At 45.4% G+C, this 23,835-nt stretch overlaps 2 protein-coding genes across 3 annotated transcripts in view; one reads left to right on the forward strand and one right to left on the reverse strand.

The window, feature by feature from the left end:
* LOC142592567 (heat shock 70 kDa protein 14-like) overlaps positions 1 to 18,541 on the forward strand; it is a 91,582-nt gene extending 73,041 nt beyond the window's left edge. For both annotated transcript variants that reach the window (XM_075704093.1, XM_075704094.1), the window contains exons 13-14: positions 5,384 to 5,442; positions 12,735 to 18,541. In XM_075704093.1, the coding sequence (XP_075560208.1) occupies positions 5,384 to 5,442; positions 12,735 to 12,843 (168 nt within the window). In that variant the 3' untranslated portion in view covers positions 12,844 to 18,541. The remainder of the gene's footprint in view (positions 1 to 5,383; positions 5,443 to 12,734) is intronic.
* A 988-nt stretch (positions 18,542 to 19,529) lies between these two features.
* The window catches only part of LOC142592571 (quinone oxidoreductase-like), a 39,125-nt gene continuing 34,819 nt past the window's right edge, over positions 19,530 to 23,835 (reverse strand). Inside the window, exon 7 of the mRNA XM_075704097.1 lies at positions 19,530 to 20,793. Coding sequence (XP_075560212.1) covers positions 20,626 to 20,793 — 168 coding nt within the window. The 3' untranslated portion in view covers positions 19,530 to 20,625. The remainder of the gene's footprint in view (positions 20,794 to 23,835) is intronic.

Below are 23,835 nucleotides of genomic sequence, written 5' to 3' on the forward strand. Positions count from 1 at the left end.
TGTAATGGAGACTGCTATCAATCAGGCAGCCTGTATGTACAACACTGGAACTATATTCATGCCCACTTCGGTTTGAAACCCAGGCACCATGCTCTTTGTAGAGCATGGTGCCTAATAAAGTTTCTTGTGCTAGTTCAGTGGCCAGTGTGCTATTATTTTGAGAGTGTGCAGTCACACATCTACTATGGCCATTCTTAAAAAACATAGAGCTTCAAAATGGTGCCATTTGTATTGCTGTAGATTCACTTCAGCAAAAGCTACATTTGTTTGAAACTTCAAATGCGTTTATTTCAGTTCGATGTTTTTGCACACTGTACTCCGCCTTACGGGTGTTTTTTCTGGGTTGTCTTTGGCCAAAAATGACAAGGGTGGTATCATTTTATTCGTATTGAAATGATCTGGAGGGTGATGCTATTTTTATTACTCTTGCACCGTCATGAATATTACATTCAGGTATAGTAATCGCTGCTAATTAGAAAAAAATGTTCATAATAAATGCAAGATTGTTTTCTTGTCCGCAAAATGCTTCCAAATGAATAAAAATAGCATCACCCCCTACAGTAGGTCTTTAGCAATGGTGTCATGCATTTAGTTTTTGGTTTAGCAATACGGAATCATCAAAAAGCCCCGTAATGAGTTTGAAATTAATTTGACTTCAGACCTCAATATTTTTTGAACTGCTACAGCTATCAAAAATCTAATTACAGATCTGAAATCAGCACGAAAAATTACCCCAGACAGCGGAGTTTATTAAAAATTCAACCAAAAATAAGAAAAATTTTTTAGGACCCACGTCCCCCCTTAAGGAAATAAAAATTTTAAAAAATATTCCTCTGGTTGGGCAATTTCGCTGTCTCCGATGCGTGCACTTCTCCACATTGTCTAAGGAATCGGAGCAGCTGAAGCCGCAACCTTCTGCATTTGCGCAGAAGCACCGAACTAGTGCGAGTGCACCAATCTCTTCGGAGGATGTGGGCAAAGGACCGTCGTTGCTTTCCTCATTGTGCCCACTTTCACTTACGATGTCGGCAATGTAGTCATTGTTTTTGGGCTCTCCCGTAGACGCGACACCATCATATGCACTCACAAACTCGTCCACCATTGATTCATCAACAGCTTCCGGGAATTCTCGCAGCTCGCTCCAAACTTCGACAACACCGGCAGCGGCTTCTTCGCATTCATCAGAATTTGCAGTCATCACTGAGCACGCAGAAGCCGGCGAGGCTGAAGCAATTTCGGATGAGCCACTTCTACACGGCCATGCGTACGCGTTGGGCGCCACGGGCACAGGGTCGCGAGTTTGGCCGCTTTAGCCCTAATCTCCCCCTTATTCTTAAGATCGTGCTGAGAGTGCTCCTCGGAATCTTGCGCAATGCTGGGATATGCGACTTCTCACCGCGTTTGACCCAATTTATGATTTCGAGCTTCACCACGAAAGGCGAATTCTGCCGCATCATCACGGCAACACTGCGGGAGAAGACCCACAAGGTGCACATACAATGAACCAGAAAAAGCAGCGATACAGCTCACATTTTCGCCATCTTGTATGACGAGGGCACAAGAGCCTCTGATTGGCTGCCTGAGCAAGGGCTCTGGCCAGGCCAGGATCATTTTTTGCAGGGGGGGTGTCGACGACTCGGCCGAGGCAGTTTGGTCATGGTAGGGAGAGCAGTTGGATGGAGCTGCGCTGCCGGGTTTCCTCGTACCGCGAGGGAAAGCCAACTTCTGGTGGCACTTTTTGGCCGCTTGATGTTCGATATATCGTGAGTCGCTACTATTTTTGTTCGATGTAAGTGTAATTTTTGCTATATATACTCATTGTAACTATGCAGTGTCCAGAAATTGTTCGATATATAGAATAATTCGATGTAAACGACTTCGACATAGTCGGGTTCAACTGTATGTAGTCTGTGTCTCACTTCATCCTCGTCTGTTTAGTGCCGTAACCTTTGTTTTTTTAAGTCATGAACCAACTAGCTCAGCAACAAATTTTGTTAAATCCTATTGGATCGTTCTTGTGTACTCGATTGCAAACATTGGCACCTGGAGAACGTACGGAATGGGAACGTATCAACAAGGTTCTACTGTAGCTACATGTGCGCTGAAACTGAGTACTTGCAGAGATGCCACACAATCACACTTAGCACTTTCCAGACGGCGTCATTTATGCACGCTTGCAAAATTCAGGTGCCCGCCTCGAGTGAGACAGGTGCAGTGCCCACAGCAAGAAATGTGAAGAACAAAAAGCAAGAAACATTGCACTTTAGGGGCGTCACGGAGCTACCTTTTTGTCAGTAGTTTTCTCAGCGTCAGCGTCTGTTTTGTGCGCATAACTCTTATTATACGATGCTTCGGTGGTGCGTGGCGGCGGAATCTATGGAAATACCAACAGCGTGTGCCAAGAGCCAACAGAGACATTTTCGTGGATAGCTCATATGGTGAAAACTTTTGAACTGATGGGTTGATCGGCAGAGTGATTAATTTTGGGGCTTTCGCTATAACAATCCTTCAGAATAACGAACAATTTACTGTGGTCCCCTATGTTTGTTGTATCGAGATTTCACTGTATATGTTTACAAATCAAATAATAATATGAGCCATTCCTGATGATGATATCTTTTGTGTCGCAGGACTAGAGGCCACTTTTTCGGGGTATGAGCCATTGCAACGAGCCACTTAAAACTTTCTTAATATATATGGAGTGACTGCAGGTCAAAGGGCACTTATGGCAACCTGCCTTGCATCAGCCGACTCTCTCCTGTGCCCGAAAATAACCTAATTTTGTCATACCTCTTAGTTCCCTCTTTTCCTTCCTCGACAGCACTTCCCATCTCTTGTCACCCAGTGTGTAACTCTAATAATTAGACAAGTATTCATCTGCTAGTATATGCTGCGCCCAACTGTACTTTTACCTCATAATGACATATAAAGTATCAGCTTACCACATTTGTTATCTAATATGCACTGCTGCCTTTCTGTTTCTCGGTGGGTTCTTCCCACGGTGAGCGGCAGTGGAAATTCTGCTCAGCGCTCTGTTTTGCAGCCCACCAGCTTCGGTTGACCAACCAAATTTCAGATTCATTTTATCCTTTTCATTTTCTCTTTTCGTAATCCTCAGGTGTTCTTTTAACACATGAGGAAATATTGGAAAGAAAAGTGAGAAAATTGCGCTTGTCTTTATCAACAAAGATTGGGTAGAAAAGCGCTCGACTTCGTGTGAATTTTCGGTGATGCTTTGCTACCATTTTGTAGCCATTGTAAAGAGGAGAGACCTGAGCTTTAGATAAATGCAGTGCCATATTTTGCTGTACAACAGTATAAGTAAACGAAGCAAATCAAAAGCGAGAAAAGCTAGCGTAATCATTTGTTACTGCTGCCAGGTGCCCACAGCAAGCGCTCCTACTGGCCGACACAGATTTCAATCGTTGGCGCATTCGCGCGCGTTTTCCAGCATTGAGCTGTGCATTTCGTTGTCCTTGCAAAGTTCAGCGATCATGGCAGGATGCATCACTGGCTCGTATTAGTTTTGCTTGTGTGTAGAAAGTGCAAGACTGGTGAATGTACAATGCAGTATGGTCGCATCGTAAGAACAGGGTGTCTACCAACCGGGAAAACCGGGAATTCTCAGGGAATTTGAACAGTCTGGAAAAACTCAGGGAAAACTCAGGGAATTTGTGCTTCTATTAGGGAAAATTAGCTGTAACTTTATTGAAAGGGAACGAAAGTCGTGTTAATGCTGGCTCCAGTAACAGAGGAATCGCAACGAATCGTCATTGACGCCGTGTCATCGGCACGATGTATTGCCAGAGTAGTTAACGACCGATTTTCTAGACGCCCGATTTTTCGGACATGCCCGATAATTTGCACGGTTTTGCGGCACGACCACGTACTCGATATAGTCAATGTATATTGCCCTGACTGCAGGTCTGAAATGGCAGTAATCAAAACCGCCACCGCCGCTATTTTGATTATCTCGCCGCCTCGTACCGGCACTCTCGCAGGCAGATCCGCTGGCAGCCGTAACCACCACCGCAGCAACGTTAGGCCTAGCTGCTTCTATGTTCGCTATTAAGCTTCTTGCCGTGCGGTGCCGTGTCTTTCATTGAAAGAATTCGCCGCTATCACCAATGGCACTGACTCCGCCTTCGTAATCCTCGCGATTGGCTTTGAAGCTCGCAAAGCACAGCGCGTTGCGTAATGCCAGTCTCCGAAAGTTAGCTTCGCCTCAGTACATTATTGTTAGGCGGTGAAGCATAACAAGCGTGGGAAGGGGGCAATTGTCACGGGACACAGTATGTATTCCTTAATTACACATGCGTGCACCCCGTCTCCTGTCACAGTACAAGCCCTGATATGCCTAATAAGCGTACTGTCAGGCCTTCAGAGCTTTTTCAGACGTGCCTGTGGTAATTTTAGCCCTTAAAGGCAGTTAAAGACATGCATTAATTTTTTTCAGACTGCCTGTTTCTTTTCAATTTTTTTGCGGCCCCTCGGAAGTCCGAAAAATCAAATGTTGACTGTACAACTGACCAAGAGGATGCTTCAGATGATCCATGTGGTGAAAGCGTGGTAGAAGGAGGATGAGAACAGAAAGGACCGGTGCACTGAGGAATTAATGGGAAAGGAAGGGTGCCGCCGCCTTTTTGAAGGAGCTTGAGCTAAAGAAACTAAGTGTTGGCTGACGCTGAGACACAGGTGTCTCTCATCCAAACCAAAATAAATTGTTTAAGCAGTAAAACCCAACACTGAGATTTTTTGTATGGGTTGAGTATGTCAGGACAGTTGAGGTTGACTTCTCAGCTGCTGAGAGAGAACCTTGGTTTGTCCACGTCTCTTGGGTCAAACAGTGCCATGACCCCCCTGTGTTTTCCTGTTCTTAGGTCGCCAGGATGGCTACTCTTTCGGTTGGGAGTGATTGTACTGAAGGCACTGGGCAGTGGGCATGGTGCTAGTGAATGAGAAGAAGACGACGAGGAGTGCTTGCTTCCCCGTTTTGATACAGCACCGACCTGTTAAAGCCTACCGCTGCAACCTACAACTAATGCTGCTACGGGAACACCCCCGTTGCAATTCCTTTAAAGAAATTCTGTGGTGGTCGTCTGGCTTCTACAGTGCAGACCTGATGACGGCTTTCTCTAGTTCATTTAATCTCTGTTACTGTACATCTTATTACCACGTAATGTTCTTGCTGAAGATCCAGGTCAAATGTACTATGCAAGTTCAAATATAAAATGTTTTTTGCAAGTAACAAATAAATGCTCGTAATGAGTATCTGGTATAACCAAGGTATTCTAATGTCTGATATGCTTCTTATGACGAGGTTCTGCTGTAAGGTTCTAGCGTCTGGTGTATGTTGTGTGACTTGGTGTTTGTGTACTTGCAGGTCTGCATGGATGGATTGGAGGAGGAGTCTAAACTTGTTGCTAGCGTGAGCATCCGCAGGTAAGCTACCCAACATTCCTGTGTGAACAATGACATAGTACTTGCGTCTATGCTTCTTGTAGCCGGGGTATTAAAGCAGAACTGAACCGAAAGCCTAAAATTTTTAATTTTTGTGTGAACTGAACTGAAACATTCAATTTTTTTCACTCTAGAGACCGAAAAGATAAACTGAGGGGTTTCAGTTCAGGTTAGGCATGCTCTCTGCAGCTTTTCATCCAAGCATTGCCTGTGCTTGTGACTCAACTGTCACCTCATTTGGATATGGAAACAAGCTTTCTGTCATTTTAGAAGTGGCCGCTCTATTAGTGCCGCTTTCAGTATGTCTTATCAGAAGGCAGGCATGTTCATAATACATTCATTAACGTTTGAGACTGGTGCCTGTCAAAATGTTATCCAGTGGTGGGAAACCTATAATTAGTGAAATCAAGGAGCCCTTTCTAACGGGGCAGTCCCTTTTGATCATACCTGTTTGCAAACTAGAGTAGGTGCAATAAAAATGATGTATTGCTTCTGAGGTGCCTTTACAATGTGAGAACAGCACACTTACCTTTTTAGAGTGCAGTTCTTGGGCACTTCGCCGTTCCTGCGTTGAGCATTGGCATCTCTCGGCATAAACAAGCGAACGAGCACAGTGAAGGATGAAAGAGCGAACACGGAGCGCAGCGGGAAATAAAAGAGAGCAATAGCAAAGCGAGCACGAGGAGGAAAGCGGGGAAGAGGGTATGGTGAAAGCGTGAGAAGAAAAGCGTAGTGCCTCGCAAGACAGGCTCTGCAGTGGCGACTGCTACCAGATAGCACGCTGTTGTCTAGTCTCCGATGACGCCACCAAAATGGCTTGCAGCGAGCGCGTCCACCGATAACATATATGGAAACAAAGTGCTGCATGAGCAGAAGTCGGTTGGCGGCAGCTGCTGTGAATCACACCCGTGCATCACCCACGCACTGCCTATCGTGATCTCCTGATTAGCGATGCAGGCATGGCACACTTCACTCCGTTTGCAATGTGTCGCATGACACAGATTGTCACCAGCCACGCTAGTCACAGCGTTCTCTTCCTAACATAAACCACATACCTATATAATTGTTATACAACATATTCACACGCAAAATGAAAACACATATAGAGCTGCGCTCAAATTTCGCATTAGGGAGTGCAGCATACCTGCGGACTCTTCCAAATTTTCTGTTAAATGTAAGAATTTCGAGCAGTCTTACAACTTTACGAATCTTGCTTGAAATTTTACGGAAAACAGTTTATTTCCGAAAAAAATAAACATGAAAATATAATAAAACTGCACCCTGGTACCTTGCGCCGGCACGAGAGGGCAATACGTATGCGTGCTATCATCATCAGCAGCTGCAAGGTTGTAGTGACTTCTCTCGTCTACTAGGGGGGTCACAATTCCATATTCAAAGCTTGATAGTGCCGATAGCGCCTTAGCACCTCCACAAACCTGTTGTCATGCTGTTGCCTTTGTTCGCGCGGGCATGCAGGTTTGGACTTCAGTCAGCTTCAGTCGCTGCAGTGTTCAGCGTTACTAGACTAGCTTCAGTTTTCAAACTCGGCGCCGTTGCGCGGAACCGCCACCCGCCCGCGCCTTCGTGGCGCTGCAGCCGCGCCCGACTTCACTTCCTCACTAGCCGGCTATGCGGGCGGGCCGGACTAAGCACGCGGTGCAGCGTTGGTGTATTCTGTGGTTCGTTGTTGACGGTGAATTTCAGCAAGCATTTCATCTGCGAAACTATAGCCTTCGCCGAGTTTGTTAAGAATATCAGCAGACGATGCTGACGTGCTGCGTACCTGGCTGCATAGGCGGCTATCGGAACAGTGTCGACAGTTCGGCGCGCCACTTTTTCTGTGCTCACAGCAATGCAACGCTTCCCTCGGCATGGAACAGAGCTATTCCTCGTGCCGACCGGGAACTCTGCGAAATCCACGGCACACCCTCGTGCCACTGCTCCCTCGTTCGTCGTCATCTTCCACAGCTGGCTGCGTTGGCGTTCGTCATTCCAGCGTAGAATTTCACTTCTGTCTTCGTAATGGGGAGGCCACGCTTACGGCGGTATGAACCATTGCTTAAGGGACAATGAGCCACTCATTGTCTTATGTAACGGACAGATTTAATTTTGAATAAATTTAATTTCGAAGAATCACAAGCTGCAAATGACGGGCGAAGGCTGCTCTAACCACGCTGCCGAGCAAACTTGAGAGATCGAACGCAAGTGACAACGGTGGACTGCGGACATACCGACAGTGATGTTCTCTCCGTCGCAGCCGAATTATCCTCAACGCCGCGACCATAAAAACGCAAGAGACCGCCATTGCTTTGGCCATCATGAAACCCTCTGTGCAAACTATCATAAGCGACTCCAAAAGGGCAATCGTCAACTTTTCGAGAGGCAGCATAGGCATCTGTGCAGCGCGAGTCCTACAGGACTTTACAAATGAAAATACTGTTGAACTCGTATGGGTCCCTGCCCATTCAGGGAATCAAGGGAATGAGAAGGCGCACTGGGTAGCCCAAGGTCTAATCAACCGGGAGGTGTGCCCTTCAGACTCGGATCCCATGGATGAGACACCGACGACATACCATGAGATAACAAACTACTACAAGCAAAAAAGGCAAATCTACCTGCCTCCAAACGCAAGCCTCACGCGAGCGCAAGCCTCGATCCTGCGTCGAATCCAAACTAAGTCGTTCCCCAGCCCACATTGGCTGGCCATAATTACCAACGGGCAGTGTAACCCAACATGTCAAAACTGCACAAATCGAACATTGGCTACCCAAAATCACATTCTGGGAGGGCTTACCCCCTCCCAGGTTGCTCCTGCCAGCTCCCTCACAACTGACATGGGAGGAGCTGCTCAGAACGCCGGATGAAAAACTGCAAAAAGTCCTCGTTGCCTGGGCCGAAAGGGTCGCTCCTCGTGAGGTGCCATCCTGGGACTCGGGTCTGCCAGATCATAACTGAGCGGAATGTCAATAAAGTTGTCACCACCACCACCAGCAGCCGATTGTGTGTGTAACCTCATAATTGATAAATACTTTAATGAACCCTCAGGATTAACCTAGTGATGAACACAGGGGCCGCACGTTTCAGCCTCGCTGGTTAACCATCTTCACGGAGTGGAAGAGCCGACGATTTTTTCTTTCTCATTTCTTTTTGTGTGTGTGTGGCTGTTGCTCAGACTGACCTCATCCTTATTTTTGTAGCGCTTCTTTGGCGTGGTGAGAAGCTTCGGTGGGGATGATCATCCTACAATCACGCACTTTGGCCAGATCTTCAGGCTCCTGAGTCTAAACTGCGCGAAACGTTAAGGCGACAGGAATAAACGCACGGCATTTAGAAACGCAGCTTCTGCGCTTCGCTGTATGCGGTTCTTCCTTTCTTGCAGTTACCCTTCTTTCAGTATGAACCAGCTGGCCCGATAAGTCTTATTGCTGTAGGTGGATACCGCTTTCTCATGGTATCACTAATTCGGATAAGTGAGAACGCCAGCGAGCGTGAAACACGTGCAAACTGCCCGTCCGCACGAGCTCAGTGCCGCGGCGAAGCGTCTGCAGTGGAGCTCGATGGAACGGCGCTGCCATCTGGCGGCTGTCACAGAAGTGGCAACAGCGGCTGTAAGCGCGCGGGCGGGGAGTTTTACAACTGAAGCTAGTCTAGTAACGTTGGCAGTATTGGCCTCGCCTTTTTTGTGACTAGCTGCCGCATCGGATGCAGTGCGACTCCGTCCTGTAGCGGCTTCGCAGTCCAATGGCTGGATGGAAGCCCCGACTGTACTTCCAAGTGTTTTTGAAATCATACATGGCAGAATTTCCATGCTTCATGCCGTCGAAAAAAGGGGAGAAGTTTGAATTCACGTATGCCTGTGATGTGAACATCTCGCATGGTGGCAAGTTTGACATGAAGGTCAACATCGCTTCGAAAAAGCATCAGGGACACATGCGAGCCGCGGACAGCCAGCCAAGTCTAGCAAGTTTTGTACGCAGTGACAACGACCTAAGTGTGATTTATGTAAAATGCCTCTTCATGCCGTTTTTAGTTGAACACAACAGCCTGCTAAGTGTCAGCGATCATGCCGGACAGCTTTTCCGGAAGATGTTCCCGAAGTGCAAAGAAGCGAAACGCTACGCCTGTGGACAAACAAAGATGACGTCAATTGTTTGGGAAATGGCCACCAATGTGGAGACTTCTTTGCTGGATGCCCTAAAACAGCAAGTATTTTTTATAGCTGTGGATGGCAGTAACAATAGGGATACGTAGCATTACCTATTGTTGCGAAATATTTCGTTAAAGAAACGAGTAAAGTCGAAAGCCGCCTTCTTTGCCTCGGGACAATCCAAGATGAAGCGACGGGTCACGAGATTGCAAATCTGGTTCTGGAATAGATGAAGTCTTGGAATTTGCCTGTTAAAAACCTGTTGGTTAATGTGTTCGGACAATGCCAATGTCATGATTGGCAAGAGAAACAGTGTTTCTACTGTACTGAACAAGGCTCAACCAGGCTTGATAGGGGTTGGTTGCCCATTCCACCTCGCCAACTTGGCCGCCCAAAAAGGAGCTTGATGTGTTTCTGTAAAGATTGGTGAGGCTTTGGTTGACATTATTTTTTTTTTACCTTGAGAAAAGCTTGAAACGGAAAGATTGATTTAAAGAGTTCTAAAAAAAATGCATGATGCCGAGGTCAGAAAGATGTTGAAGCATTCGCCAACACGTTGGCTGTCATTGGGAAAGTGTTTGAAGAGGCTGCTCGACCAGTGGGAACCACTACTCAGCTTTTTTTTTATCTGAAACAAAGCCGTGCAACAAGCAGAGCTTGTTTTTGGAGTCATGCCAAATTCTAAAGACTTCCTGAGAAACACCCAAGAACCCTGCACTAACCCCAAAGTCTGCTACACATCTTCACAAGACTGTTACAGGCCTCGAGAAAAAATCACCGATGGCGATGAAATCTCGCAAAAGTGGAAAGGAGCTCATTCTGGACCTCAAGCAAAAATACTGAAACTTCGTACCAAGGATTCTGGGGAAGCCAGCCATGTGACCTGTGAGGAACGCCTGCTTTTATTTTTTTGTCATCAGAGCTAAGCAGGGCATGCTGTCCTCTTCTTCAAAATGTTATACCGCTTTTTGAGAAGGCAAACTGCCTTCTTCAGGTAGAGGCTCCTCAGATTCATGTACTGAGGGGCCTCTTGAACCGCCTTTTCAAGGATCTGATGACTAGATTTGTACGGCCGGGTGTTGTCAAGGCATGTCATTCATTGCTGGAAGCTGACTATGGAGCTGCAGAGAACCAGAAAGGTGATGAAGACATAATCATTGGCAGCACAACCTACTCTGTGTTTGAGACACTGAGCTGCATTGAGACAGAGCAGTTCTCTGCCGTACGTCTGTACTTAACGAGTTCGAGTCCCGGACGAGGATGAATTCTTCTTCAACTGCAAGGCTTTTGTTTCTAGGATCCCATATGTGTTTTCTTTGTAGCAATTGCTATAAATGGGTGTATGTCTCATATTCCCTTAATTAATTACTTCTCTCCACCTTGCGGGTTTCCGCAGAACTATTACGTCAAATATTCTATCATTGTTAATTCAATTAGTAAGGGAATGTTTACAAGTTTATACAGCCAATAAAACTACGGTCCTTACTTTGAACAGCTACCTACTAATTTGCTATCGCAATCAGTGCTTCGCCTTTCGGGCAGAACTGCAAAATTTTTTTTTTATATTACTCATACAGCCAAAACATGATATGGCAACCAAGAAATACAGGGGAAGGAAGCTTTAACACAACACGGAGTTTGGGTAGGATGTGAATTTTGCCTTTAGGTGTGGCTTCATGGAATTGCGGTACATGCTGCTGTAAAGCCACACTACAAGTGGAATTTGCTCTGCTGTGAAGCCACACTTAAAGGCAAAATTCATCTACAAGGTGAGGGGATGACTTCAAAGCTAAGGATTCTGGTGATAAACCTCGCCTTATATTCAAATAAATATGGTAATCATCTTGCTCAATGTGGTGCTCACAATATGTTCCAAAATTTTATGCCAACTAAAACTGCTAAAAGTTGAGCGCTAGAAGAAGAGGTTGTTTGCTGTGCTCCACACTTAAAGGCAAAATTCATCTACAAGGTGAGGGGGTGACTTCAAAGCTAAGGATTCTGGTGATAAACCTCGCCTTATATTCAAATAAATATGGTAATCATCTTGCTCAATGTGGTGCTCACAATATGTTCCAAAATTTTATGCCAACTGAAACTGCTAAAAGTTGAGCGCTAGAAGAGGTTGTTTGCTGTGCTCCACACACAGATATTCAAGCAGATACAGTAGGCTCCTGTTAATTCAACTAAGGTAAATTCAATCTCGACTGACAGTCCCGGCCGGCGCCCATTCTACTTCGGCCGCGCCCGGTCGCACAGTCGTCTTGAAAGCAATCTGCTTTGAGGCCACAGTCTAGGTGGGCCTACGGCTCGTAGCTTTGAGTGCGCATTGCTTTGTGCGTTCTCACTCCTCAGTTTGCATTGAAGCATCACTTCGCTCGCTGTTGCTGCCACGATTCTTCACGCCAGAATTTCTACAGCGAGTGTCCACGTTCATCGAGTGTGAAGTGTTCCTGTTTGCCTGTACGCGCTGACACCATGCTAGTTAATTTAGTTGGTAAGCAAATGTTTACAAGGGGTCGTTCCATTCTGGTGGCTGCTACATATGGTGCAGCCGCATGAGCCTTTTCTTGGAATAAAGTCTGTGATGCAGACAGTGTAGGCATCTAGGCACAAGGGCCGATAGCGTCATGTGCGTTATAGCAACCGTAATCTTCTGGGTCACCTGCATTCACGAAGTGAAATGTCACTGTACATTTTTTATGCCATTTTGTTTTAATCGGACCCACCAGATAATTCCACCAGTTTCGTTGGTACCATCAGGATCGAATTAACGGAAGTCTGCTGTGATGTAATGTGTGCCTTGTATGTCCACTTTGCTTAAGATGCTGCAGTGTAGATGTGCTGAAGGCTGAAGGTAGACATGCTCTTTGTATCCTGCACTGGACTTGTTCACTTTCGGTTCTTTCCTGGCACCTGTGTTCGTCTTCATGTTGCCAGTATTGCTTGCTTGCACCATGTGCATTTTGCTTGTGCATTAAACGTTAAGTGCACATTAAATTACATTGCGTTGTCATAATTAATCCCAAGCTCTTAGCTACGGTGTCGTCTCTCGTAGAATCTGTGTCACTTTTGGACATTAAAAACCATCACTCAGATTGTTCTAATTGGTCCCTATTCTTTATTTCAGCGATGGGTCAGTCCACATTTCTTGCACGGACAAGCACAATGGCCGCACTGAGTCTGTTACGCTGGATCCAACAACCACGACAGCCACAGCAGATGCTTCTGGAAGCTGACGATGCGGCTTTTTTAACTTAGGTTTCTTGCTTAAGCAGCCGTGCTCGGCTGTCATAGTCACTGAACGTGTTTTTTGCCTTCGCCGGCCTCCCTGCCTGTGAATTCTTTTCCTCACCAGTCAACGGCACGGGTGTCGGTGCCCTTTGTGATGCGTGAAACTTGACGACAGAAGCAACGGCGAGTGCCCTGGGAGAAGTGTTTTTTGTAAGTTAGTCTGGACGTCGTGATGTGTTTTGTAAGGTATGCCGTGTGAGAGCGCCCATGCTGCTTGTTGGCTGGCAGTTGTGTTTTGTTTGTTCGATTTTTTTTTTCTGTGTAAATACAGTTATGCGTTAGGCAGGGCTCTGTGGAAAGCAGAATATGCCGCCATCTGCCAAAAGCTTTTAAAGGCACGAGCATTGAGGACCAGAGCATGTAATTGACAAAATTACGTTGTGTGGTCCAAGGCCACTAACCTTTTTTGTTCTAAGCTTCAGACTGGCGAGAGGTGAAAGACCTGGTTATGCTGATGATGACTACTGCTAGCATGGAAATCGTTACAGAACATCCTCCCCATTTAGTTGCTCTCGCTCATGGGCTCGGCCCGAGTCTCGCATGTCGTCTCAAGCACACATTAAACAATGTGACGCAAATTCAAGTTTCTTGTTGCCCTGCACTGTTTACGCACAGAACAAGGCTCAACTCTTGTCTTATGTCATTTTATAAAAATTTGTTTTGAACCAATTTGGATGCTTTCCTGTTTTTCTCCATTGAGGGGATGGTTGCATTGAATGCGAGATGTTGTGGCATTCAATGGCATCTTTGGCTGGTCATGTTGAAGTGCTCTAGACTACTCTCATGAGCAGCGTTGTATTTGACTGGTTTAAAGAGAGCATGCCTTACCATTCAGCTGGTTATTTTCAATCACTCTCCTCTCGTGCTGTGCACTCTCAGGTGCTCAGAGCCTGGTTGTCGGAGCAGTCGTCATGTGATCACAGCGTAGCGTTGCAGCCTCGCCTGTATTGGTGACAGTTGGCTGTAATCTAGGCCACCGCATGCTGGCGTCGCAACGAATGCTCGTCGCATCAGTGTGTCCGCCGTTTTTTTTTTCTGTCGGGAGCATGCCGAGACCTTTGGCATGAAATGTAATCTATTCTTCAGTCACGTGGTTTCATTTCTGTCATTTCCTCCTCTAAGAGCATATTACACATTCAGCTTGCGTGCTTGTTCTCCCCATCTGAGCTCGAGGAATGGTGGGTCTGCCCGACCCTGAATTGAAGGATGGAGGTGACCAGTCGAAGATGCCACTAATGTAACATTCCACCATTCTGCTAACTGTTTACCACACCATTTGCATTTGTCACCCTTACACTCCAAAAACTTTATTCAGCCGAACCCACTGATAGCAGTACTGGTTTTAACAGTATATTGGAATAACAATGAGCAGCCACAGCACTGTAAAATGAATTGCTCACTACAATGTTCCCATGCTGTGTTATTGGTTATAACAATTAAGTCTGGCTAATGGATGTCTGTGCCAAAATGAAAAGGAACACGAAATCATGGATTAAAAAAAAACTTGCTAAGTTCTTCTGTCACCTGTGTGCCGGGCACCTTCACTGCATCAACAACCTTACATGCCTCTTTCCCATCTCCTTTCCACTCCTACGAAAACGAGTCGATTGCGCCGACAGTCACCAACGCCTGCTGGGGCAGTCAGTTCGTGTTTCTGAGAGGTGAAAGTGAGATGAGAAAGAGGTGGTGCGAGGGTGGTGATGTGACAGGTGGACATTAGGCATCAGCTGTTGAGTATCTTTTTTTTTCTGGATTTCATGTTTCCTTTTTCGCACAGACACCAGTAGCCAGATTTAACTGTTATAATCAATAACACGGTGCGGCAACATTCTATTGAGCAGGCTGTTTTACCATGCACGCACAAAAGTTGATGGTCCTGTAGCTGCTCATTTTAATTTTGTTCAAGCCGGTAATGTTATAAGTGGGCTCAGCTGTATCGCATAAGTGTTTCCCAACCTTCCCACTAGTTAGCTGCTATCCTTTCACATGCGAGAAGCATGTGACAGAATGTCGACAACTTCGAAAACGTGCCATTACTAATTTAATTTTGCCAGAGTTTGCGAAATTAAAAATGTTTTTTACCGTGGAAGTACGAAATGCCAGTCCAGAAAATGCACGAAACTGCAACCATGCACAATGTGCCTGTTACACAAACTACTTACAGGTTGTGAAACTGTTGGGTTCTGCTTTCTGTACTAAGAAGCAGCTATATAGTTGGTACCTTTGAAAGAGGCACCCACTGTTGCATAACCTGAACCGACACCCCGTCCCTTCTTAATGGTGCCTGTCCTTTGCCGCATTGTTTGTCAGCTGAGAGGCTTCACTTTGTTACGAATGCAGTCTGGCTATAAGGGGGCTCGTGGTGTAACAGTGCGCACAGAACACATACTTCAAGAAAGGAAAAAGACAGATGCACACTCCCTGCTACAGTTTTATTACACATGAACCTACCTCTTTCAGGTACTGCATTTACATTGTATATGCCTAGAGATTGCCTTAAATATTACTGTATTTGCACATTTCTTTTTTAAATTTCAGCTTAAGAAACGTCTCACATTATATTCAGGGATTGTGATACAAATATAATGTTTATTTTTTCTTTCCTGGTGCTTCAAACTGCATGGCGCTAAACAACTAGGCATCACCGCAATAGCTATTGTGCGCATAGCCGTGTTCAAAGCTTTGCCGTGTACAGTTGTGCCACAGGCTCTTCTGAAGTCCTGCCGGTTCAATGACCTTAGAGGCATGGAGAATAACGCTGTTCTCACTGACAGTGACAAAGACATCGGCAGTAACAAGTAAATAGTGCATGCACTCGTCCTATCGCTTTGTTTTGCGACGACTGGTATATACAGTCGAATCTAGTTAATTCAAACTTTCAGTTTATTCGAACTGACGCTGTGGTCCCGTCAAAGCTGTGTGTATTCCAACGCGCAAAAACACCCGGCAACTCGAACGCGCAAACATTTGCGACGGTTAATTCGAACTTGCTGCGGTGCGACAATGCTCTCTGCAGCGCGCCAAAACATGCGGCGGCGCCTCCGACTAGCATTCCTCCGACCTCGCCATAGAGGAAAAGCTTCGGAGAGACTTGCCAATACCGCCCGCGCAGAAAAAAAGCCATGGCGGAAATTTGTGCGCTGGTGCGCATTACCTATGACTTCTGTTCGTGACGGGTTAGTGACGTCTGTTTAGTGTCGCGGCACCGCCATGTACCCCATCGAGTCAGACCGTCTGAAATTTCCGACGTAAAAAAAAAAAAACCTTTGCCGTCTGACTTTCCGGACTTTTTTGCCGTGACCGCAGGTCCGAAACGGCATTAGTCGAAGTCACCACCACCGACAATTTGATTGTCATGTCGCCTCGAGCCGGTGCTCTCGCACGCAGATCCGCTGGTAGCCGCACCACGGTGACGCTAGGCCTAGCTACTTCGATGTTCGCTACCAATCTTCTTGCTGTTCGGCGCTGTGTTTTTCATTGAAACGATTCGCCGCTGTTGGCAATGGCGCCGCCAACGCCTTTGTAATCTTCGTCAATGTCTTCAGAGCGCGGAAAGCACGGCGTGTTGCATAACGCCGGTTCCAGAAAGTCAACTTCGCCCCGATACAGCAGTCGTACGCGGTGCAGCATACCAAAAGTTCGAAGAGGCAATTGTCACAGGGCACGTTTCCTTTTATTATACACGTGTGCGCCCGCCGCCTCCCATCGCAGTACGAGCACCGATACGCCTAATAACTGACTGTAATTTGTAAATGCATGTGAATAAATGTTGTGGAACTTCTCACTCATGTGTTAGCTCAGTACACATGTGCCACTGGTGTAAGTCCTTCATTCAATTAGCTTCCTTTAATTCGAACAAATTTTCAGGCCCCTTCGAGTTCGAATTATCGAGATTCGACTGTAATAATAGAGCACTCTGGGCACGCGCTTTTGTGCGGCTTTTCCAGGTTGTGACATCACTGTGTTATAACAGTAATATCACTTTAAATTTTTTCCCCCTGAGAGACCAAAAGTCCCTCCTCACGTTACATTTGTGGTCTCATCATTTATGTCCAAATACGATAAATTCGGAAGCACTAATGAATGTGATCTGATTAACACTGATCGAAGAAAGGTTGTTTCTAGTTCCTGGAGCCAGTGTTCTGACATCTGAATGTTAGCTCTAGATCTAGAGACATCCCTTATTCGACTAGTGTTGATACTACAAAATTTCATCTTACTGTGCACCTGTCTTCAACAAAACTAACATTTTGTTGGTGCTTCTGATAGTTTTGGTTGGACCTGTGCTGCAGAATTTGTTTATATGTGTCAAGTGTGCTAAAGCACATTGCACACCGGCGAGTTGTGTGACCACCTTGGTCGCAAATGGCGACTGTGGTCGAAAAGCGACCATTTTAGGGCAGTCGCTCACTGTTCGGTTGTTCAAGTCCAATGGTAGTCACAGAGCTGCTGAACCATTCAGGGCCGTGTCAAAGCAGCAAGTTGGAATATGCAAATGGAGGTGCATTGCCATGGCCACATTTGTGACATAGAAATAAATACTTCTCTCTCTTTCTTTGCCAGAGACACCGGCACCATCAGAGTATGTTAACTCCACTTGAACATGTGAACTAAACAGACCTCCAGTGAGTCTTGCATTCATATTGGGTGGGAAAACTGATGAAAACATGCACACACAAAAAAAAATGTCAATTAGATGGAATCAGCTCGTCCTTTCCGTTTTCTTCCTATGTGTATGTGATTTTGTCACTTCTAGTAGGAATGAAATTTGTATAGCCACCAACTAGCCTGGCTTGACTCCAGTTATATCAATATCGCCATCAAAACACATAGGGAACAAGAATAACAAGTGAAAACTAGTGATTGACAAGCATATACAAGATAGCGTATGTGTGTAGCTTGGATTGAATTTTTCTAAATTGGGAAGAATTTTGTTTTTGTGGTAGACAGGACACGAAGAATAATGGACGTCTCTCTTGATTTCATCTTTTTTTTATACACTGTTTAATAATCTGGATGCAAACTTGTTCACGCACCTACAAATGGCAGGTCGTGTTTGCTGATGTGAATTTTGCGAGATGTTGCTTGGTTGCCAGTTGTAGTCATTTGTGCAACCTCCGTCAGTTGCCACTGTAAATGCACCGGTGGCAAATTGGACTAACTAATAATCTATTCTTATTGCAAAAACATATGCCGCGAAGCAAGAAACAGGACACAAGCGCCCGTTTTTTTTTCTGTCATTTTGCTCCCTAGGTCGCACTGTTCTACTCTGAAACAGAAGCGATTGTATGCCTTCAAAGAAAAGGGTTCCAAGATGGACATCTGCATATTTCATCTGACACCAGTATGGCGTCAGATAGTGTGTTCTCTTGTTCTTTTTGACAGCAACAATTTCCAATGAGCAAATTTCTGAAATGGCTCACTGTTTTTGAAGCACAATGTAAACGGAATGAATGTTGATGTTGCTCCCACACCTGAAATACTTTTGGATTTCAGGCTTAGAGTTCACATTTGTGGGTGCAACAAATTGTTCTTTGTTGCACCCATAAATGTGAACAGACTATTGAAATATGCTTGTTTTTTACTCAACAAAACCATGTATATACATCTACGTTTGTGTAATAAAGCTTTAGTTGAGATTCAGCATTTGTTCCTCTTCTATATACCGTCAAGTGTTTCATGCATGTCATTTTAGTATAACCAAATACCGACTCGCACCTAGATTTCTGTTCATATACATACAAGAGGTGGCTGCACAATAGTTGATAACATACACACATGATGGACCTGTCTCCTCAAACAGCAAGTTGGCCTTGCTGTTTGAGGAGATAAGAGGAGTTGGCCTTGAGTTTGAGGAGATGTTTGAGGAGATTGCTGCCAGGCCTTGATAATAGTTTGCAGGTAGAAATCTCGCCATTGATTGTAGCTGTCGTAAAAGCAGATGGATTCACAAGTTTCTTTAACGTGGTCTCTCTGACAAGTTCTGTGTTGCTCATGTTACAAATAAAGCACATTGCGAGTGAAAAGTTAGTGCTACCATTTCTTTCTTCGAAATTCTTGCCTGTATGTAACAATCATGATCCTGAATTGTGAGAAGAAAATTTCCATAACTGTAACAATTGTAATAACTCCTTGCCTATGTTTAACAGTTGTGATAAATATTACGAGGGAATTTGCAAAATTGTTTAACAGTCATTATCATATTTCTTGCCCATTTGTAACATTCAGTGGTCCTAGATTATGAGAAGGAACTTTTGTAACAAACTAACATAACCAGAACTGTCACAAGTCTCATAATATGCTGGATCATAATAGGAAATTGCCACATAGATAAATTTCAGGCAGAGGAAGGAATTTCTAGATAAACTGGAATGGCCCTGATGCCAGATGCAGCACTAAAAACAGTTCGATATAAAAGCATATGAGCATCACCATTGTTGCCATATCTCAATTTTACTCACAATTTCAGTTGAACTTCATTTTGAGATTTCTTGGCTATCGAGATCACGATTGTCACATCTGTCGGCTTCAGATTAACCATGGTTGGAAATCTGTGCACAACTGCCCTGTCATGTTTTAGTGTGAAATTAATAACTGTCAAATCACAAAGAAAGCACAGTAAGATTCCATGTCATCAAAACAGCAAATGTAGCTTTATTTTCAATGCTGGACAAACAAAAGGCAGGCAGGACAAAAAACCATTATGCATCTTCGATAACACGGATATGTTTAAATATTTTGTATCATGTAGGTGCATAAACGCTCTAAAGATCAAGTAATGCATGTTTGGCAGCTCAGAGTCAATAGCAAATTCATAAACAGGTAGCACCAGCTAAAATCACTTGTTTGCTGGGTTGACATCTTTTTTCTACCATCTACGAGTACCACTAGACGGGGGGCCAGATCTACAGTTGAACCTTGATGTAACGAACACGAACATAACAAATTATCGGATATCACTAAGCAAATGTGAAATGTTTATGACCAATATTGGAATGTAACGAATATTTGTATAATGAAGGTACTTTTGTGCCAAAAGTGGCTTCGTTATGATGAGGCTTGACTACTGTCATGACCACGAATTAGCTCAGCTTCTCATAGTGACTTGCAGTTAACGGAGAGTTGCTAGTAAGAATGACTCATTGATTTAATTCTAGAAAGTATTGGCTCTTGTTTTTGTATTTCATGTTTACTGGCTGCGGCATCTGTGGCGCATGCATAGGGGATCTACGAGGGGAGGGACAGGGTTAGAATATGTAGGAGTGGACATTATGAACTCCTTCCTGGTTACGAGAGCAGTGTGGAGTTTCAATCTGGCAGCCAGAATTAAATTTCCTGAATGCTGCAAAGCTGAAAAGGCTTCCAGCAGGCAACATCACAAACTGAAAGGGGAGTACTTTCTTTTTGTAAGGAAGAGCTTTCTGCCAATTGATCAAAATGTCATTTTGCTAAATTTGGCACAATTTTGGTCATACTCTGGCTAAAAAAATTCACTAAGCAATCGCTGAACCTTCTCTGCACTACAGGAGCCTAAACTGCTTGGACCTTGGTTCCCAGTGTACTCCCGCACTGCGTGAACATTGAACATAACTGAAGATGCGATGCTACGATTCAGGTAAATTGATACCCTGCTTTGCAGCCTCGAAAAGTGAAAAAACTGTACAAACATGGCAGTGACGTACAGGAATGCCCGATGCCATGAAAGCCTGCAATGGCTGTGGCTGAAATCACAGATCTGGGTTAATAACAAGCCTGCCTTTTGCACCTTTTGAGTTTATGATGTCATGGTGAGCTGCCTTGGCGTCGCCCAGTGGATAGGTGCGATCCATCACGGGATCAAGCCAGCCATCTTCGATGCCCTTGATGACTGCTTCTGCTGTGGCTTGCCACTCTTCCTGCAAAGGTTGTAGTGTGCCATCAGGTATTGACAAAAGTGAAGGCAGTTTTTAGAGCACAGCTCTTAGATGCCCGCTCCTGTAGAGAGCGTCAACGTTGCCCCTCGTAACTGACCAAACGTGCACAGCGAAAGATGAATGCAGAGTGCAGCGGGGGATGACAGACACAAGGAGGAAAGCTGAGAACGACGTTGTAGCAGAACCATGAGGCAGAAAGTGGAGAAGGGTATGGCGAAAGGGTGATAGGAAAAGCGTAGTGCGGAGGTGGTGGCTACAAGATGGCGCCAGAGTAGTGCACGTCGTTTGGGAGATATTTCAGCAGCTGTTGCTGTGAATCGCGCACACATGTCACCCGCACGCTGGCTCTCGCGATCTACAGATTATTTTTACCGTTGTTGAAGTTTTTCCAAGTCACATAAACAGTGGAACCTCGCTGATATTTTCTTAAAGGGCCCCTCTCTAAGTACCATAGCAAATTTTGGTTATGCACTGGAAGTTATTACGTGCCCTCTAAGGAGCATTCAGCCACAAGAATTTTTCAAATTGGTTCATTAATAGATGAAATAGAAATATTTCAGAGCCGCAAACCCATGATTTCAGGAGGCGAGCGTCAATGCAAAGAGAAACACTATCTCCACTTGCCTTGTCTAGCCTCTGCAAGCAAAATTACTTCCCTGCGTTCTCCCATACCGGACCTCAAGGATCATGTGATGCATACGTCATGGGCCCCACCCTCATTTTTTCCCCTCGGTTTTTTGCTGCACGGCGCACTTCCACTGATGGTGTCACATGCAAGCTGTTGTGTTTGTCTTGTTTCGCACAGTACACAATCTTGCACGCTGTGCACGAGGTCACCTGACTAGCGGTATGAGTCATTGCTACACGAATACTGAGGCAGACACAAGCAGATCACAGAGCACGGTCTCGCTCTGGAACATGGTAGAAAATGAAAGTTTCGGTGTCAGCGTGAGCGACTGCACGACGTGGGAACAAGCAGACGAAACGGAACTACATCTGTCTTGCTGCACTGCGAAGTAAAACAAGTACATGCAGACATTCAGTTGGTGTGTGTTATTTCTCCAAACCTTAATTCATCTATCGATGCAACAGATGACACAAGTAACAGACGTCGCTTTGGATAATTCTTGAAGTCACGAGTCACTAAGAGCGACGTAACTGCAAAGACACATGTACATAGGCGCACTAGCACATATACATCATCCCTCCAGCTCGGAGCACGGCACCCACGAGAAAAGCAAACGGTATTTGGTTTGAAATTTCAGCTCTTTTCGCGGCGCGTAGCAAGGTAATATTTTGCGCACACGATCGTTAGCATGCATTGTATGCACGGTGCTTGTCTGCTCAAAATCGCCAGACCTGGCGAGGGGCCCTTTAAAAAGAGCAAGGGTTATTCGGGAAAATGTATTGCTCAAATTGTGATGACTTATTGTTGAACCTCGATATAGTGAACATGGATATAACAAGTGATATAGCATGTGATACAACCAATATCACATGTTACAAATATATGCTTATAACAAACGCTGCACATAAGAAAGGCATATTTCTGTGAGATGTGACTTCTTTATGACATGGTTAGAGTGTATTATCAAGGATCTTTACGGTGAGCACATAAACCAAGAAATCATATGGACCAAGAATGTATCATGTAACCAAAGCCAGGCCAACTGAACTTGAGCCGTTACTTCCGGCACTCGCTCATATGGACTCTTGGGAAACTTAATTCCATCGCTTCAGTAGCAAGATGGGATAGACTGCATAATCAGATGGTACTGTGGTGTTACCACAGTTAGTGGTAGTCTCTGTTTTGCAGGAAAGTGATGAACTCACGCGAAGTGAACTGAGGTCCATTGTCACAAACGATCTCTGCTGGGTAGCCTTCACTGGCAAAAACACTTGTTAAAAAGTCTTTCACGGTGCTCGTGGACACTTCGCTGCAAAAATATACCTCTGGCCATTTAGAATGGTAGTCAACAAGCGTTACAGCAAATCTGTTGTTGTGAGCTGCATGCTCCAAAGGATCAACAATGTCTAGGCCAAGCTTTTTCCATGGTCGCTCAGGCCATTCAACAGGTTGCAATGGTGCTGGTGATGTTTTGGCGGACTTATCTGCCTTCAGGCAGATGTGACAGTTTTTTACTGCCGTTTTCACTCGACTATCTATTTGTGGCCACCAGAACCGCTCAGGCAGTCGCACCTCCGTGCGCGTGATACCCGGATGTGTCTCGTGCGCGATGCCGATGATTTGAGCTGTGAGGGAGGACGGAACAACGAGGCGCTCTCCCCGCAGTAGCAGGTTATCGACAACAGAAAGTTCTTCCCGCATGGGGTAGAATGGTTTCGCCTCTTCTGGTATGGACTTCTTAGGTGGCCAGGAACTTGGCACGAATGACTTGACGGTTTTCAAGCAACTGTCGTCGAGGGCGGCTTGCCTGAACTTCTCCTTTGTCATGCAGGCTGGCTCAATGAACAAGACAATTTCTTCCTCCTTAGCAATCTCTGCCTCCGAGGTAGGTGCTGGCAGCCGAGAAAGTGCATCTGCTACAGTGTTTGTGGACCCCTTGCGGTATTCAACAGTGAAATTGTAGCAAAGCAGTTGTGCACTCCAGCGTGCGATTCGGAGTGGGCGTCTTCCATGTCCTTGTGACGACATCAAGGACACCAGTGCCTGGTGGTCTGTTCGAATTATGAAATGGTGACCCCAAAGGTACGTGTGCCATTGCTCACATGCCCGAATGCACGCAAGAGCTTCTCGTTCACCGACTGAATATTTTGTCTCCGCAGGCGACAGTGTACGAGATGCGAAAGCGACTGTGCGGAGCTCGTGGCCACTTTGTTGCTGCAAGACTGCTCCCAGCCCATAGTCGGACGCGTCGGTCGACACAATGACTGGCAATGACGGATCGAACATCTGGAGGACTGTACTTGACGAAAGCATTTCCTTGACCCTCCTGAAACTGCTGTCTGCTTCGGCAGACCAGATGAATGGCTCATTTTTGCGAAGTAAGACTCTCATAGGCT

The sequence above is a fragment of the Dermacentor variabilis genome, chromosome 9 (assembly GCF_050947875.1).
Source record: "Dermacentor variabilis isolate Ectoservices chromosome 9, ASM5094787v1, whole genome shotgun sequence".
Taxonomy (NCBI): domain Eukaryota; kingdom Metazoa; phylum Arthropoda; class Arachnida; order Ixodida; family Ixodidae; genus Dermacentor; species Dermacentor variabilis.